This window comes from Durio zibethinus, chromosome 26, assembly GCF_047325235.1.
Source record: "Durio zibethinus cultivar Kanyao isolate XHJ-2024 chromosome 26, ASM4732523v1, whole genome shotgun sequence".
Classification (NCBI taxonomy): Eukaryota; Viridiplantae; Streptophyta; class Magnoliopsida; order Malvales; family Malvaceae; genus Durio; species Durio zibethinus.
In genome coordinates, this window is record NC_143187.1 from 15269172 (window position 1) to 15287419 (window position 18248).

The following is an 18248-nucleotide window of genomic DNA, read 5'->3' on the forward strand; positions in this document are numbered from 1 at the left end:
TGAAAATAGCATTTTGGTAATTTGATTGATGATTATTTAATAAATAATTATAAAAAATGTACTTTTATAATTATGGTATGAGGGTATAGTAGTTCATTTGACAATATGTCAATTTCTTATCATATACTAAAAATGGTATTTTAGTAATTTCATGAAAGATTATTTAGAAAATTACTATAGGAGAAGGGATATTTTTATAATTATGGTATGAGGGTATAATAGTCAATTTGGTTGTAGTCAACTTTTTATTATATAATAAAAAAAGTATTTTAGTAATTTAATATAGGATTATTTAGTAATTTTAAAGGAAATGATATTTTCGTAATTATGCTATGATGGTATAATAGTTCATTTGGGTAGCTATAAATTTCTTATCATATAATGAAAAAGGTATTTTGATAATTTAATATGGGATTATTTATTAGTAATTATAAGAGAAGGAATATTTTTGTAATTATAAGGAATATTTTTGTAATTATGTTATGAGCGAATAATAATCCATTTGATCACATATCAATTTCTTATCATGTAATGAAAAAGGTAATTTAGTAATTTAATAAGAGATTATTTAACAAATAATTATAAAAGATATGGTATTTTCGTAATTACAATATGAAGATATAATAATCCATTTAGTCACATATCAATTTCTTGTCATATAATGGAAATGATACTTTAATAATTTGTTGAGGAATTATTTAGTAAATAATTATAAGAAAAATGAGTATTTTGTAATTATAATATGAAAATATAATAATCAATTTGGTCACATATCAATTTCTTATTATATATTGAAAATGACATTTTGTCAACTTTCTAGGAGATTATTATAGATATTTAATTTTTTCTGGATATTTTATCACTTTAATTCAAGTTCAGGTTTGACAATTGGACTCTAATCATAAAATTTTCTACTCCATTATACAGTTTATTTTCAAATGCTCAAGGGTGAGACCTAATAAGAGACTCCAAAGTGAGGCCCATTGCATTGGCTCGAATAATATCCGATACGAGCCCTGATAAGGGTCCAACAAAGGTCCATTCTTAAAAGCCCGTCAATGGCCCATCTTTTCATTAAACAAAAACCAAATAAATAAAATTAAAAAATAAAAAATAATATAGTAATAATATAATAATATAATAAAAATATAATAATAAATAATAGTAAAAATAAAACATGTAAAAATACAATTTGGCCCAAATAAATGGGAGCCCAAATGAAGATAAAACAATAACACTAAAGGCCCAAAAAAAAAATGTTATGTTGTTTTGAAGCCTGGGCCCATTCAATTAGGCTTGGAGGTATGAAAATCATCTTAAAAAAAAAAAATACTGAAGCCAATGGCTTAATATGCAAATGGCTTGAGGCCACATGCACAGGAAAATATGCATGGAATAAAGGGGCCCATGTGGAAAGCTTTGCATGGATAAAAGAGACCCAAAGAACAAGTGAAAAACTGCTGCTGATAGAAGTGTGCTGCAACACGTGAAAAAATGCATCGCTTGGGCATGGGACGTAGGGGAAGAGTGGCAAGACCGAAATACAGCGGGCAGTTGGCGAAAAATCTGAAGGAAAAACAAATGCAGAAAACGGGAAATGAGGACGTGAACAAAAAAAACTGCATGAGGCGTAGGGCGTGGGTGAGTCGTGCATGGCAGTAAAACAGTAAGGTAAAAGAGAAGCAATAGCCAAAATAGAGGTACGTGGCAGTAGCATTGGGGAAAGGCAGTAGCGAAAAAGTACAAAAAAAAGGAGAAGACGGAAAAACGTGGAGAGGAGTAACAAAAAAAAAAAAAAAAAAGGAAAAGGGAAGAAGGGAAAGCTTGCCGAAACGCACCAGGGGAGCTGCGGCAAAAGAAAAAAAGCCAGAAAAATAAAACCAGCAAACGAGGAAGGCTGGATAAGCGAAGAAGAAGCAGGGGAGAAACGAACCAAAAAAAACAAGGTGAAGCAAACAGAAACCAGAAAAAAAAAAAAAAACTGAACAAAGCTGTAGGGCAGAAAACGCAGAAGACCAAAAAAGGAAAAAACCAGAAACTGCATGAAGAAGAAAACGCAAACCAGAAGAGAAGACTAGGAAGGGAACGTGAAAAACTGTAGCAACGTGAGGAAACAGACAGGGGCGAGAGAAGAATAAAATAAAACAAGAAGGAAAAGGAGCCCAGCGGAGGCAACCGGCAAACAGAAAAGAAAAGAAAAGAAAAGGTAGACCAGAAACAGTAGCGGAAACAAGAAAGACGGAAGCAGGAAATAGAAGGTAATCTTTTCTGTTTTTGTTTGCCGTTTCTGCATGGGGTGTGTAGAAGCACGCAATGTTGGTTTTGTTTTTTTTACTTTCTTTCATGTCTGTTGTTTCTTTGCTGTAAGTGAACTGCTATGAGAAGCTTAATATCCACGCCATGCTTGCTGCCTCTTCTTCGTGTACTTGGTTTGCGATAGAGTGGTTCCTGCGCCCTTTATTCCCCTTTGCATGTGATTTGCATATAGGAAAGTTAGATACCGCAGCTGTTAGGTAATTATTAGTTTATTATTGCTAAGTTTTGAATATAAAATTTTAAAGCTTCGTTGTTGTTTTTCTGTCTTGTTTTCACCGTCGGAAGCCTGGACATTCATAGTTTCTTTTGCATGTTAATTGCTTTCATCTGCATGGAGTGAGTGTGTGGGGTGGGAAGCTTTACACATTTATGACCTTTTCCTTGTTGCTTGAAATATTATGTTTGTTTTAATTTTCAAAATGATTTTACTTTTATTTTATGCCTTAGTTTATTTTTAATGCAATCCCAATCACTTTGAATGATAGTAAAATAAATGATAATAATATTAATAAGGTTTTTTTTGAATAAAAATGATAACAAAATAAAGGTAATAAGTTTATTTTTTAAAAATAATAATAATAATAATAAGTTTTTTTACTAAATAATGAAAACGATAAAAAAAATCTTAAAGTCAAACGTTGGAGGGAGTTAAAAAATGTGTTTTAAGAAAAGCAATAGATAATTCCATCTAGAGAAATTACTAAATAATAAATATAAAATGATAAAAGATTAAGAAATAATAATAAAATTTTAAAAGAAAAAAAATATAAAATATAAAGATTTATTTTCTAGAAGAAGTTATATAAAACGAGCTTGTACTGAAAAAATATATAAAAATTTAATTTTTTAGAAAAGTTATAAAAAGGGAGCTTGCTCTAAAAGTTTGTCTAAATGTTAGAAATTTTTGGAGATGTTCGTAAACTTTTAAAAAGCCTAAAATCCGAAACCCTAAAAAGGCCTCAGTTAAAATTTTAAATTAAACTCTGCAACCCCAAACCTACCCAAAATCTCCAAACTCATTTTAAAATTTTAAGGATTTGCATGAAAATATTTTATAAAATAATTTGTTCTCAGATGTTACATGGATGAAGGGGTATTTAAAAAATTTTATTTCATAAAGAATTTTCATACATTTTCATAATCTAAAATAAATTTGTTTTGTCAAAATAACAAATATAAAAATATAAAATAATAAAATTGATAGGACAAGATTTAAAAATAAATAGTTGCAACCAAATTCTATCTAAATGTTGAAAAGTCCAAGTGGTCTATTTATATTTGAAAACCTGATTTCTAAATTCACATTTGATCATTATTTGCAAACATCTCATTTTTTTTATATTAATGTGCACATTTATAATGCATATATATATTTTTTCTAATTATAGATGTTCAATATTAATTATATTATTTTTCATTTTTACTACATAAAAAGTTCTTAAAAATTAGTTTTAAACAAATAAAATTAAAATAGCATTTTGTCAAATGTAAGTGTTGGTACTCTACCTAGATTTGGAGAGTTAACAATAATTATTATTTATAAAAAATGTTATTTTATTATTTTTAAAAGGAATGTTACGATAAATTTTTGATGAAAAGATTATCTTTGAATTCTGCTTTCATATCGAAAAATTTAAAGGTATTTCTTTAATCTAAAATTTTCATAATATTCCTAAATAAAGTTTCCTTGAAATTAATTTTTTTTCTAAAAATAGAGGGAATTATAATTAAATTTTGCATAAAAACCATTTTTATCCAAATTATAAATAGTGCACAATTAATTAGTACTAATTTTCTAGGCATTGTAGGAGGTTAATCCTTCCCCACACGTAATTGATTCTTAAACCCAGTCTTGTTTCTGTATATCAAAATTGTCCTTTTAATAAAGTTCTACACCAGCTTTATTAAAAAGATAAACTTTTAGGTGGTCAATCACACCCTAAAAAAGATTGGTGGCGACTCCTCATGTATTTTACGATTTTTAAGTTTTTATATCTAGTGATTGAGTCTCTAGATCAATACGTTATGATAACTTGACGATTCTACTAGAGATATTTTGAGAATCAGGCCAAAAATTTTAATCATGCGCTATTAAAAATTTTAGATTTAATTAGTTTATTTTATATTTAATTTAATTCCCTTTCTTTTAATTTTTTTAAAAATATATATAGGTTAATAAACAAAATAAATTACTGTCAATTATTTCTTTGTTTTGATTTTGTGTTTATGGTTTATTTATGTTATTTTGATTAATATATCACTTTGTACACCTTTGTATATTCAATCACATGCATGAGCTCTAGACCCAGGCTTTATCGTTATTAGGAGGAAGTGAAGTAGCTACGCTCTCGTGAGGTGATAACTTCCGTATTTGCTAGCAAAACACTTTCACTTAAATCAAACCCTTTCTGTTTATAGCCTGTAATGGGTGAGGATTGGTGTGCTTTATTAGTCTGTAATGGATGATGATGTAAGGTTGATTTGGGAACCTTTAGATAAATAAATCCCAACTCAGCATATTGTGAGCCATAAGAAGCTTGCCTAAGGTAGAACCATGCTGTATTTTAGAAAATACCAGAGGTTAGGATACTGCATATATTATGTTATTTGTGTTATATGATATGATTGTGTTTGGATCTTTAATTTTTTTATTTATATAACATTTGATTTTATTGCATACATCATAGAGATATAGCATTTTAAGAGGGGTATTTGTTTTAGGTCAATCAACAGTAAAGGAAGCACTCATAAAGCCATCAATAGCATAAGCCTCCAACAAGAATTATTTGGAAGTCAAAAGCCAATTAGAAAGCACCTAAGAAAAAGAAAGAGATTGTTTAAGGGTCGGTTATGTTTCTACACTTCCACAATTTGTGCACATAGATTTGAATCAGAATGACATAGCCAAATTGGAAACCATATGGCAATAGTGGGGAGTAGAAAAAAGGGAGTCTTTTTTAAAGAAATCTAGGGATATGGCACTGCTTCTGTCGGTGAAGATTGATGAGATGCTAGTTAAAGCTATGATATAGTTTTAGGATCCATCTTATTGGTGTTTCATGTTCAACCAACAAGACTTGGCCCCCACAATTGAAGAATATTCATCTTTACTCTAGATAGAGTCTACCAATTAAGACAAGATTTATTAGAAAGAGCAAAAGATCATCAGATATAAAAAAAAGTTGGCCAAGATTATGCAAATAGGGGTCAAGGAGATAGACAAGCATAAGAAGGAAAAAAATAGGGTCAAGACCATTAACCTTTTTGTTAGAATATATAAAGAAGTATCTTGATATTAATCAAAGATTGGATTTGTTTACTCTAGCTGTGTATGTAAAGAAGTATCTTGATATTAATCAAAGATTGGATTTGTTTACTCTAGCTGTGTATGATTTAATGATATTTCTTAAGGTGTTAGGATATGTAGAAGCATCAATGGTTGATTTCTTTGAGTAGTTGGAAAAAAGTATAAATCTTTCATTGACCATTTTAGTAGAGACTATTAGACTTTTATCGAAAAAAGAGTGAAGGTCAATTTTTAGGATATGCGAAGTTACTTTTTGTTTGGCTTAGAAGTCACTTTTGGATAATAGAGAAGATATGTCCATTCATTTTTTTCTCATCAAAAAGTTTATCATAAAGGAATGGTGGAGGGATTAAACAAAAGTTCAATGAATATTGTTCTTTCTAAAGCTTACTAGTGAGGATGTAACATGAAGGGCACCTTGGATGCTTCCCACAGCCATTTTGTACAATTGTGGAGATAAGTCATAGGTACCATTGCAAGGGATATAGGGGCAGTGAGTTATACACCTCTTATAGTTCAAAGGCAATATGATTCTCGTCAGTTCATCCTTATGACTCATAAGCTTAGTTCACTCGAGTTTGACTATAGAGCACTCAGGCATATAAAAAGATCTGAGAGGTCATCAACGAATGGAAGTTGATTAATCGGATGAACATGGCCAAATATGCAATTAATGTTATAGAAAGGGTACCTTGTTTGAAGAATGAAGAGAGTCAATGAGTTAGGTCCCTATCAGTAAATGTTTTAGATTAGTTGCCCAATCTTACTTCAGAGCTGATATTATCAGTTCTTGAGATCACTCAACGAGAGTTTGAGATGGAAAAAAAAAAGATGGAGAACCAATTGAGGTATAATTCAATGATAAAAGATGATACATTACAAAAGTTGACCAAGGAGTGAAAAATGTTGAAAGAAGATTTGTAAGATCTTCACCAAGAGAATAATAGATTGAGGATGGAAATCGGACCTTCAAGAAAATCCAAGAAGGATATGGAAGAACTAAGAAAGATAGTGGAGTACTAGAAGAGTATAGCCTGAGAAAACAAGGAAGTGATTTTTGCATTCACCAAAAAACAACAAACATAAAAAGATAAACTTTTTAGAATCTCTGCAAAGGTAGCCAAGTGCCATTAGGAAAATGAAAAGCTAAGGGCCAGATTGAAAGGAGAACAGAATAGGAGTTTTGATTTGTAAAAGGAGAAAAAAGCTTTGGAACATGAGCTAATAAGCTTGAAAATTCAGTTGGTCAACAATTAAAACCACATAGATAATATTTTGACTAAATGGCAAGAGAGGGAGGATTGTTGGGCCTGTACTTCTAATATGGAAAGTGGAAGCTTGAGAAATGTGAAAAGTAGAGAGCCTAAGAAGGTAATAGTATATAGAGCACTTAACTTCTTAAGTCTATAAGATGGTGCAGAAAGCCAAGGAATGGTGGAGAGAGTTGAAGAACTTGAGCAAGAGATCATACCAACTCAGCATTACTATCAACAATTGTTGTGTTTCTTATGTCAAGTTAGGGACCAGTATGCTCAAATTAGGTATTTTTATGATTTTAATGCAAGAATGATTAGTTGATGTATAGGAATTTTTATGGTTAATGAATGTTTCTTTTTTACTTAGATTGATCCAAAACAATACCTCTTTTACATTACATTCATTGCATACATGTAAACTATTAATAATAATAATAATAATAATAATAATAATAATAATGTTTATACCATGTATTCTAATTCATGATTAATAATTAGAGTTCAAGAATAGTGACGCGAAAGAAGTCAGCTTAAGTAGTTTCGCACAAGTATAATACTCGTTGCAATTCTCGAGTCATGAAAGAAGAGAATTCAACTAGGTTTGAAAGGGATGAAAAGGCATAGAAAGAAATAAGGGTGAGAGTGATGGACATATAGTTGAATATCAAGGCATAGATGTCTGAGTTAAATAAATTGTTAACTAGCTCCATAAAAGGCAAAGAAGTTGCTAGTGCACAGAGACTAAGAGGTGAGATTAATATAAAGGAATCAGTATATTCTTTGGGATTTGCTCTACTGCGAGTTCATACTTTTCAAGGAATCCATTTGCAACCACCAACCACACAACCTTTCATTTTTGTTGGACCTTTTGTTCGTCAACCTCAACCTTACATTGATGCTGGACCATCTGCTAGTCAACCCCAAGTACATGTGAATGTCAATCTAAAATTGAGTCCTATTGATCCTAGCATTGCACCATATTTAGATGATCTTGTAAAACAAGAAAAGTAACGTGACATATCTACACCAGTAGTGAGTGGAAAGATAAAAAATAAGTACGATATGCTAGAAGAAAGACTAAAGGTCATAAAAAGGAATGACATCTTTGGGAATATGGACGCAAATGAGCTTAGTTTGGTGCTCAATTTGGTTATACCAGCAAAATTCAAGGCTCTCAATTTTGAAAAGTTTGATGAAACTACATGTCCTTTTACTCATATTATGATGTTTTGTCATGAAGTGGCAAGTCATACTCACAATGATAAGCTTTTGATACACTATTTTCAAGATAATTTAACTGGATCAATAACAAGATGGTATGTCCAGTTAGATCAGAGCTGGATCCATACATAGAAAAACTTAACTAAAACTTTCTTAGCTCAATATAAGCATATCATTAACACTATTTCGGATAGACTATCTCTACAAAATATAGAAAAAAAATCAACAGAAACCTTTAAAGAGTACGCACATCGTTGGAGAGATATAGGGCTCAAGTCTAACCATCACTAACTGAAAAAAAGTTATAGTGCTATTTATTAGCACGTTGAAGGCCTTTTATTATGATAAACTAGTGGAAAATGCTACAAAAAATTTCTTTAACATGGTAATTTCAAGAGAAATGATCAAGAATGCCATTAAAACTAGCAAGATTGAAGGACTTGAAACTTTTAATACCAAAAAGTTAGCCAACCCAAGAAAGAAAAATCAAGAGACACATGTTATGTCTATGGGGAATCCCTTATTCTGACCATTTGTCCTATATAATCTAATACTGTAATTCCATGCTTATTATCCAACCACTAACCAAGCTACCCAATCACCATAACACTATCAACAATCCCAATAGCCCCCATATAGACTAGAATTCAATTTACAACCACAAATTTCACTCTGGTAATGTCAACTCAACCTACTAGTTCAAGTCAATGAACCCACAAAATAACAACAATTGAAAGAAACCTTAGTTTGACCCTATCCCTATATCATACACTAGTTTATATCCACAATTGATGAAAGGTCACTTTATTGCTCCTAAGTATACAATGCCATTAAAGCCGTCATACCCAAAATGGTATGACCCCAACGTCAAATTCATTATGGTATAACCAATCATTCCACTGAAAATTGCATGACTTTGAAATATAATGTGCAAAAGTTGATAGATTAGGGTTTGTAAATTTTAACTTTAAGTCTAAAACTAATATTGGTAGAATCCTCTCCTCAATCATTCTGGTGGCAATATTAATACAGAGTCAGATGGATAAAAGTTGATAGTGAAAAGATGGGTCAATGAGGTGAAAACACCAATGAAAAGGGTTTTTGATTGTTTGGTCAAGACAAACATAATTTTGCCAATGATTGATGATAAAGGTAATTTAGATGATGACCACAATTGTTACTATCATGGAAAGAATGTAGGACATGTGATCTAAGACTGTCAAGGATTTTGGATGGTGTTGCAATAGTTAATGGATGAAAGGGTAATTGAATTCTATGTTGAAGATGACATTAGCAATGTGAATGTGATAGGCGATGGGTTAAAAACACCTTTCATTCCAAAATCCCTCACTATATTTTATAATGATGAAACAAAACCAGTTATGGAGGAGTCGATGCATTTCCTTAGAGCACCATTGACAATTTATGTTCCTAGTCCCTTTCCCTATAAGAGTTAGAAGTCAATCCTATAAGATTATAATTGTGAAATGGAAGTTTAAGGGTCTATCGATGAAGTAACCTTAAAGAACAATAACATGCTATGAATATAATAGGAGTAGTAGGAATGACTAGAATTGGTCATTGTTACACTCCTAAAATGCTTAAAAATTTTGGAAAAAAAAAGCAAAGGAAGAAGAAGAAGTCACATTCAAAAATGATTTTGGTCCTGCTATAACAAACCTATAAGTTTAGTACAAGAAACCTATATCCAACAAAAAAGCTTGCAAGTTTCTCTAGGTCATGAAGCATAGTAAGTATAGTGTAGTAAACCAGTTGAATAAGTTGCCAACTTCTATTTCATTGTTGTTGCTACTACTGAACTCAGAACCACATAAGAATACTCTGTTGAAAATGCTCAATCAAGCTTATGTTGAGCATAATATTTCTGCAAAGAATGTGGATCACATGGTGCGAAATATCATAGCCCCAAATTTTATTTCTTTTAGTAATGATGAGATACCTCCTGAAGTCAAGGTTTTACATGTTATTGTTAAGTGTAAAACTCATACAATGGCTAAAGTGCTTATTGATAATAGGTTATCTATTAATGTAATATCTATGATCATATTTTCAAAGTTGCCAGTGGATCAGTCACATATAAAAAACTAATAGATTTAACTAAAGGGAAATCTTCATTCCCATAAACAACCTATAAACAGAAAGAAAAGGAACTAATCAGCATTTTTATTTTTTGTTTCCTAGGTGAAAAAGCAAAAGCTACCTCTCCTTTTGTTATAATAAGTAAACAACTAGTTTAAAGAACCCTTATTTTTGAAAATGTGCATGAAGAACTACTTATTGCTTTCCATATTCCCTAGAAGATAATAATAAAAAAAAAATTTAGATTCACAACCAAGCAAGGAGTCAAAGTTTTAGCATGTCTAAGAACCTATTCCATTCTTATTTTTTAGAAACAAAAAGAAACCATTTTTATATACACAACATATAAACTATATGGGGTAATGGAGATTTCATTTACTATTACTCTTTAAAAGGTCTTAACCCCTATTTGCTAGTTGTCTTAACCGAAACTATCAATCTAGTGATACAAAGATGTAGCAACCATTAAGAATCATGCATAGGAAGAAAAGCTAAAAGAAAATCAGATAACCTCATGAAAAGGGATAGTCATGAAGCTACTTTTACTCTTCTTATTTCTATTTTTTACTATTTGTGTAGCTTGAAATTCTCCCCTATAAATTCCTTTTTCAATCTTCCCTTATTCTCCTTTTTTTTTTAAACGACATAGCTTAATAAACCTCCACTCATTCGTTCTTTTCATTTTTTTTTCTTAGCAGTTTCTTTCCTCTTTTTTACATGCCTCCTTTTCATTTTTTTCTCAGCACCCTCTCCTCATTTCCAGTTGCCCTCCCTTCGGCAAACCCTTCCCTCTAGCTTTTCAAGAGTCAACCCCTCCAAAAAAATCTCATTTATGTGAATATAGACCCTTGGATGAAATTCATCTAAGGGTCAAAGTTTCTCTTTTTTCTTTTCAAGGAATCACCTTTGGCCATTGGATCAAAATCAATAAAAGATCCAATGGTCCACATTATTCACTACAAATGTTAGATTTTTGTATCCTCCAAACCCATGAAAAGATCATTTTACCCTTTAGTGCAAAATTTTCGATATTTAGGCCATTTTCTTAGAAATCAGTGTTTCCATGCTTATTTTTGGAATTTTAAAACATAAAAAATCATGAAATAAATGAAATTGAGATCTGAAAAGTTTCATGAAAATCCAAACTCAGGAAAGCCAAATTACAAAAATACCTTTATAGGGTATTTTGGTAATTTCACACTTCTCAGGATACTACTGTGATTTCAAATACACCAAAAATCATGAAAAATTATGAAATTAGGATCTGAAATGTTTCATGAAAATCTGAACTCAAAAAAGCTAGATTACAAAAATACCCTTATAGGGGTATTTTGGTAATTTCACACTTTTTAGGGTACTGCTGTGATTTCAAATGCACCAAAAATCATGAAATATTATAAAATTGAGATCTAAAAAGTTTCATGAAAATCCAATCTAGGGAAAACCAAATTACAAAAATATCCTAATAAGGGTATTTTGTAATTCAATGATTTCAAATATACCACAATTCGTGAAATATTATTAAATTGAGATTTGAAAAGTTTCATGAAAATTTGAGCTTCAAAAAGTTAAATTACGAAAATATCCCCTATAGTGTATTTTAGTAATTTTGTACTTCCCCCAGTACAATAAAAAATTTTAATATTTTTAAAAAATCACCTAATTTAATTGTGAACTTTGAGGATTGACCCCGATTCTATTCATTTTGACCAGGTTTTGTGTAAGTTTGATCAAGGTTGACTTTGGGGTTTGCTCTTTTTAGTTATTCTTTATTTGCCATACATCCACTTGAAAAGTTATCATCCATATAAATCCCATGCGAAAGAGTTTTATAGTAACCATGTGGGCCTCTTTTTATTAGGCCTAAATATCGATGCATTTTATGGGCTCTTAAAAGGTTATAAATGGGCCTAGGTTAACCATGCTAAAATGTTTCGAATAAAATTCGGTGTTTATAATGTCAATCTCTTATCACAAAATGAAAAGAGAAAGAGTATTTTCATAATTATGGTATGATAGCATAATAGCCCATTTGACCACATTTTGAATTTTTATCATATAATGCAAAAGGCATTTTAGTAATTTCTTGAGGGATTATTTGCAAATAATTATAAAAGAATGGGTATTTTTGTAATTATGGTATGAGGGCATAAGAGTTCATTTGACCACAAGTCAATTTCTTATCATATAGTGGAAAGGTTATTTTAAAATTTTCATAGTGGATTATTTAGTAAATAATTATAAGAGAATGAGTGGTTCCGTAATTATAATATAACCACATAATAGTGCATTTAGACGTTTGCCACTTTCTCATTAAATAATGGAATAAGCAATCTTGCAATTTCATATAGAATTCTTTTAATTATCATATAATGGAAAGGGTATTTTGATAATTTCATAAGAGATTATTTAGTAAATAATTATAAGAGAAAGGGTATTTTCATAATTATGTTACGAGGACATAATAGTCCATTTAACTGCATGTTAATTTCTTTTCTTATAATCAAAAGGGCATATCAAAAATTCTATAGGGGATTATTTAGTAAATAATTATATAAGAATGGATTTTTTGTAATTATGATATGAGGGCATAATAATCTATTTGACCATATGTCAATTTCTTATCATATACTAAAAAAAGTATTTTGGTAATTTCATAAAGGATTATTTAGTAAATAATTATAAAAAAATGAGTAGTTTTGTAATTAAAATATAAGGGCATAATAGTCAATTTGGTCATGTGTCAATTTTTTATCATATAATGGAAAGAGAAAGGGTGTTTTCGTAATTATGGTATGAGGGCATAATAGCCCATTTGACCACATTTCAAATTTTTATCATATAATGGAAAAGGCATTTTAGTAATTACTTGATGGATTATTTGATAAATAATTATAAGAGAACGGGTATTTTCATAATTATGGTATGAAGGCATAATAGTTCATTTGATCATAAGTCAATTTCTTATCATATAATGGAAAGGATAATTTAAAATTTTCATAGTGGATTATTTAGTATATAATTATAAGAGAAGGAGTAGTTTTGTAATTACATTATGACCACGACATTTGCCACTTTCTCATCAAATAATGGAAGGAGCAATACTGTTGCAATTTCATATGGGATTCTTTTAATTTTATCATATAATGAAAAGAGTATTTTGATAATTTGATAGGGGATTATTTAGTAAATAATTATAAGAGAAAGGGTATTTTCATAATTATGTTATAAGGACATAATAGTCCATTTGGCTGTATGTTAATTTCTTATCTTATAATGAAAATGGCATATCAAAAATTCTATAGAGGATTATTTAGTAAATAATTATATGAGAAGGGATATTTTCATAATTATAGTATAATAGTATAATAGTCAATTTGACCACATGTCAGTTTCTTATCATATAATGAAAAGTGCAATTTGGAAATTTAATATTGAATAATTTAATAAATAATTATAGGAGAAGGGGTATTTTCATAATTATGGTACGAAGGCATAATAGTCTATTTTTTCACCTGCTAATTTTTTATCATATAATGAAAAAGGCATTTTAGTAATTTCTTTAGGGCTTATTTAGTAAATCATTTTAAGAGAAAGGGTATTTTCATAATTATGGCATGAGGGTGGAGTAGTCAATTTGATCAATTGATAATTTCTTATCATATAATGGAAAGGGTAATTTCATAATTTCATAAGAGATTATTTAGTAAATAATGATAAGAGAAGGGTTATTTTCATAATTATGGTGTGAGGGCAGAATAGTCCATTTGGTCAAATATCAGTTTCTTATCATATAATGGAAATGGCATTTTGGAAATTTGATAGGGCATTATTTTGTAAATAGTTACATGAGAAAGGTATTTCCATAATTATGATATCAGGGAATAATTGTTCATTTAGCCACAAATCAATTTCTTATCATATAATGGATAGGGTATTTTTATAATTTCTTAGATCACTTAGTAAATAATTTTAAAAGAAGGAATATAATTTCGTAATTATTGTATAGGGGCATAATTGTCAATTTGACCTAATGTCAATTTCTTATCAAATAATGGAAAGGTTATTTTCATAATTTCATAAAAGATTATTTGGTAAATAATTGTAAGAGAATGGTTGTTTTTATAATTATGGTATGAAGGCATAATTGTCCATTTGGCCACATGTTAATTTCTTATCATATACTAGAAAGGGTATTTTGGTAATTTTATTTGATATTATTTAGTAAATAATTATAAGAGAAAGGTTATTTTTGTCATTATGGTATAAGGGTAAAATAGTCAATTTGGCCACATGTCAATTACTTGTCATATAACAGGAATGGCATTCTGGTAATTTCTTAGGGGTTATTTTGTAAAAAAATTATAAGAGATAGGCATTTTTGTAATTATTGAATGAGGGTATAATAGTTTATTTGACCACATATAATTTCTTATCATATAATGAGAAAGACGTCTTAGTAATTTCTTAAGGGCTTATTTGGTAAATAATTATAAAAAAGAGGTATTTTTGTAATTATGGTATGAAGGCATAATAGTTAACTTATCCTCTTATTAATTTCTTATCATGTAATGGAAATGGTGTTTTAGTTTTTTTTTAGGGCATATTTAGTAGATATTTATAAGAGAAAGGGTATTTTCGTAATTGTGGCATAAAAGAGTAATAGCAAATTTGATCAAATGTCAATTTCTTATCATATAATGAAAAGGGTATTTTCATAATTTCATCGAAGATTATTTAGTAAATAATTACAAGAGAAGGAGTATATTTTCATAGTTATGGTATGATAGGATAATAGTCAATTTGACAACATGTTAATTTCTTATCATCTAATGAAAATGGTATTTTTGTATTTTTATAGATTATTTAATAAATAATTATAAGAGAAGGGGTATTTTCATAATTATAGTGTGAGGGTATAATAGTCTATTTGGTCACATATCAATTTATTATCATATAATGGAAAGGGCATTTTAGAAATTTGGTATGGAATTATTTTGTAAATAGTTACTAGAAAAGGGTATCTTCATAATTATGGTATGAGAGTATAATATTTCATTTGGCGACATTTCAATTTTTTATCATATAATGGATAGGGTATTTTCATAATTTCTTAGATCATTTAGTAAATAATTTTAAAATAAGGAATATAATTTTGTAATTATCGTATAAGGGCTTAATTGTCAATTTGACCACATATCAATTTTTATCAAATAATGGAAAGGTTAAGTTCATAATTTCATAAGAGATTATTTAGTTAATAATCGTAGGAGGATTGGTGTTTTCATAGTCACAGTATGCAGGCATAATAGTTAATTTTGCCATATATCAATTTCTTATCATGTACTGTAAAGGGTATTTTGATAATTTCATTGGAGATTATTTAGTAAACAATTATAAGAGAATGGTTATGTTCATAATCATGGTATGATGGCAGAATTGTCAATTTGGCTACAAGTCAATTACTTATCATATAATAAAAATGGCATTATGGTAATTTCTTAGAGGATTATTTAGTAAATAATTATAAGAGAAGGGGTAATTTCATAATTATGGTATGAAGACATAATAGTCTATTTGACCACATACAATTTCTTATCATATAATGAGAAAGGCATCGTAGTAATTTCTTGCAGGCTTAGTTAGTGAATAATTATAGGAGAAATGGTATTTTCATAATTATGGTATGAAGGCATAATAGTCCATTTTTCCACCTGTTAATTTCTTATCATGTAATGGAAAAGGCATTTTAGTAATTTCTTGAGGGCTTATTTAGTAAATAAATATAAGAGAAAATGTATTTTCATAATTATGGCATGAGACCATAATAGTTGATTTGATCAAATGTGAATTTCTTATCATATAATGGAAACGATATTTTCATAATTTCATTGGAGATTATTTAGTAAATAATTATAAGAGAATAGTTATTTTCGTATTTATGGTATGATGGCAAAATAGTCAATTTGGCCACATGTCAATTCTTATCATATAATAAAAATGGCATTCTAATAATTTTTTAAAGATTATTTTGTAAATAATTATAAAAGATAAGGTATTTTCGTAATTATGATATGAGGGCATAGTAATCTATTTGACCACATACAATTTCTAATCATATAATGAGAAAGGCGGCTTAGTAATTTCTTGAGAGCTTTTTTAGTAAATAATTATAAAAGAAGGGGTATTTTCATATTTATGGTATGAGGGCATAATAGTCCATTTGTCCACCTGTTAATTTCTTATCGTATAATGGAAAAGGCATTTTTGTAATTTTCTTGAGGGCTTATTTGGTAAGTAATTATAAAAAAGGGTATTTTTGTAACTATGGCATGAGAACATAATAGTCGATTTGATAAAATGTCAATTTCTTATTATATAATGGAAGGGTATTTTCATAATTTCATCAAAGATTATTTAGTAAATAATTATAAGAGCATAGTTATTTTTGTAATTATGGTATGATGGCAAAATAGTCAATTTGACCACATGTCAATTTCTTATCATATAATAGAAATGAGATTCCAGTAATTTCTTAAGGGATTATTTTGTAAATAGTTATAAAGGACAGGGTATCTTTATAATCATGGTATGAGGGCATAATTGTCTGTTTGTCCACCTATTATACAGGGTATAATGGAAAAAGGCATTTTGGTAATTTCTTGAGGGTTATTTAGTAAATAATTATAAGAGAAAAGTATTTTCATAATTATGGCATTAGTGCATAATAGTCGATTTGATCAAATGTCAATTTCTTATCATATAATGGAAAAGGTATTTTCATAATTCCATCAGAGATTATTTAGTAAATAATTATAAGAGAATGAGCATATTTTCATGAATATGCTATGATGGGATAATTGTTAATTTGACAACATGTCAATTTCTTATCATCTAATGGAAATGGTATTTTTGTAATTTTGTAGATTATTTAGTAAATAATTATAAGAGAATGGGTATTTTCATACTTATGGTGTGAGGGTATAATAGTCTATTTGGTCACATGTCAATTTCTTATCATATAATGGAATGGGCATTTTGGAAACTTGATAGGGGATTATTTTGCAAAGAGTTATAGGATAAGGGTATCTTCATAATTATGGTATGAGGGCATAATAGTTCATTTGACCATGTTTCAATTTTTTATCATATAATGGATAGGGTATTTTCATCATTTCTTAGATCATTTAGTAAATTATTTTAAAAAGAAGGAATATAATTTCATAATTATGGTATAAGGGCTTAATTGCCAATTTGACCAAATGTCAATTTTTTATCAAATAATGAAAAGGTTATTTGCATAATTTCATAACAGATTATTTAGTAAATAATTGTAAGAGAATGGTTATGTTCATAATCATGGTATGAAGGCAAAATAGTCAATATGGCTACAAGTCAATTTCTTATCATATAATAGCAATAACATTATGGTAATTTCTTAAGGGATTATTTAGTAAATAATTATAAGAGAAGGGGTATTTTCATAATTATGATATGAGGGCATAATAGTCTATTTGACCACATGCAATTTCTTATCATATAATGAGAAAGATGTCTTAGTAATTTCTTGAGCGCTTATTTAGTAAATAATTATGAGACAAAAGGTATTTTCGTAATTATGGTGTAACAGCATAACAGTCCAGTTGTCCATCTATTAATTTCTTATTATGTAATGGAAAAGGCATTTAGTAATTTCTTGAGGGCTTATTTAGTAAATAATTATAAGTGAAGGGATATTTTCATAATTATGGCATGAGGGCGTAGTAATCGATTTGATCAAATGTCAATTTCTTATCATATAATGGAAAGGGTATTTTCATAATTTTATCAGAAATTATTTAGTAAATAATTATAAGAAAATAGTTATTTTCATAATTATAGTATAAGGGTAAAATAGTCAATTTGATCACATGTTAATTTCTTATCAAATAATAGAAATGGCATTCTGGTAATTTCTTAGAGGATTATTTTTTAAATAATTATAAAAGATGGGGTTCTTTCGTAATTATGTTTTGAGGGCATAATAGTCTATTTGACCACATATAATT

General features: G+C 28.9%; 1 protein-coding gene across 9 annotated transcripts in view; it reads right to left on the reverse strand.

Annotated features, from left to right (window-relative positions):
• Positions 1-1133: 1133 nt before the first annotated feature.
• The window catches only part of LOC111275310 (uncharacterized), a 40761-nt gene continuing 23646 nt past the window's right edge, over positions 1134-18248 (reverse strand). For all 9 annotated transcript variants that reach the window (XM_089754889.1, XM_089754890.1, XM_089754883.1 and 6 more), the window contains one exon: positions 1134-1566. In XM_089754889.1, coding sequence (XP_089611015.1) covers positions 1238-1566 — 329 coding nt within the window. In that variant the 3' untranslated portion in view covers positions 1134-1237. The remainder of the gene's footprint in view (positions 1567-18248) is intronic.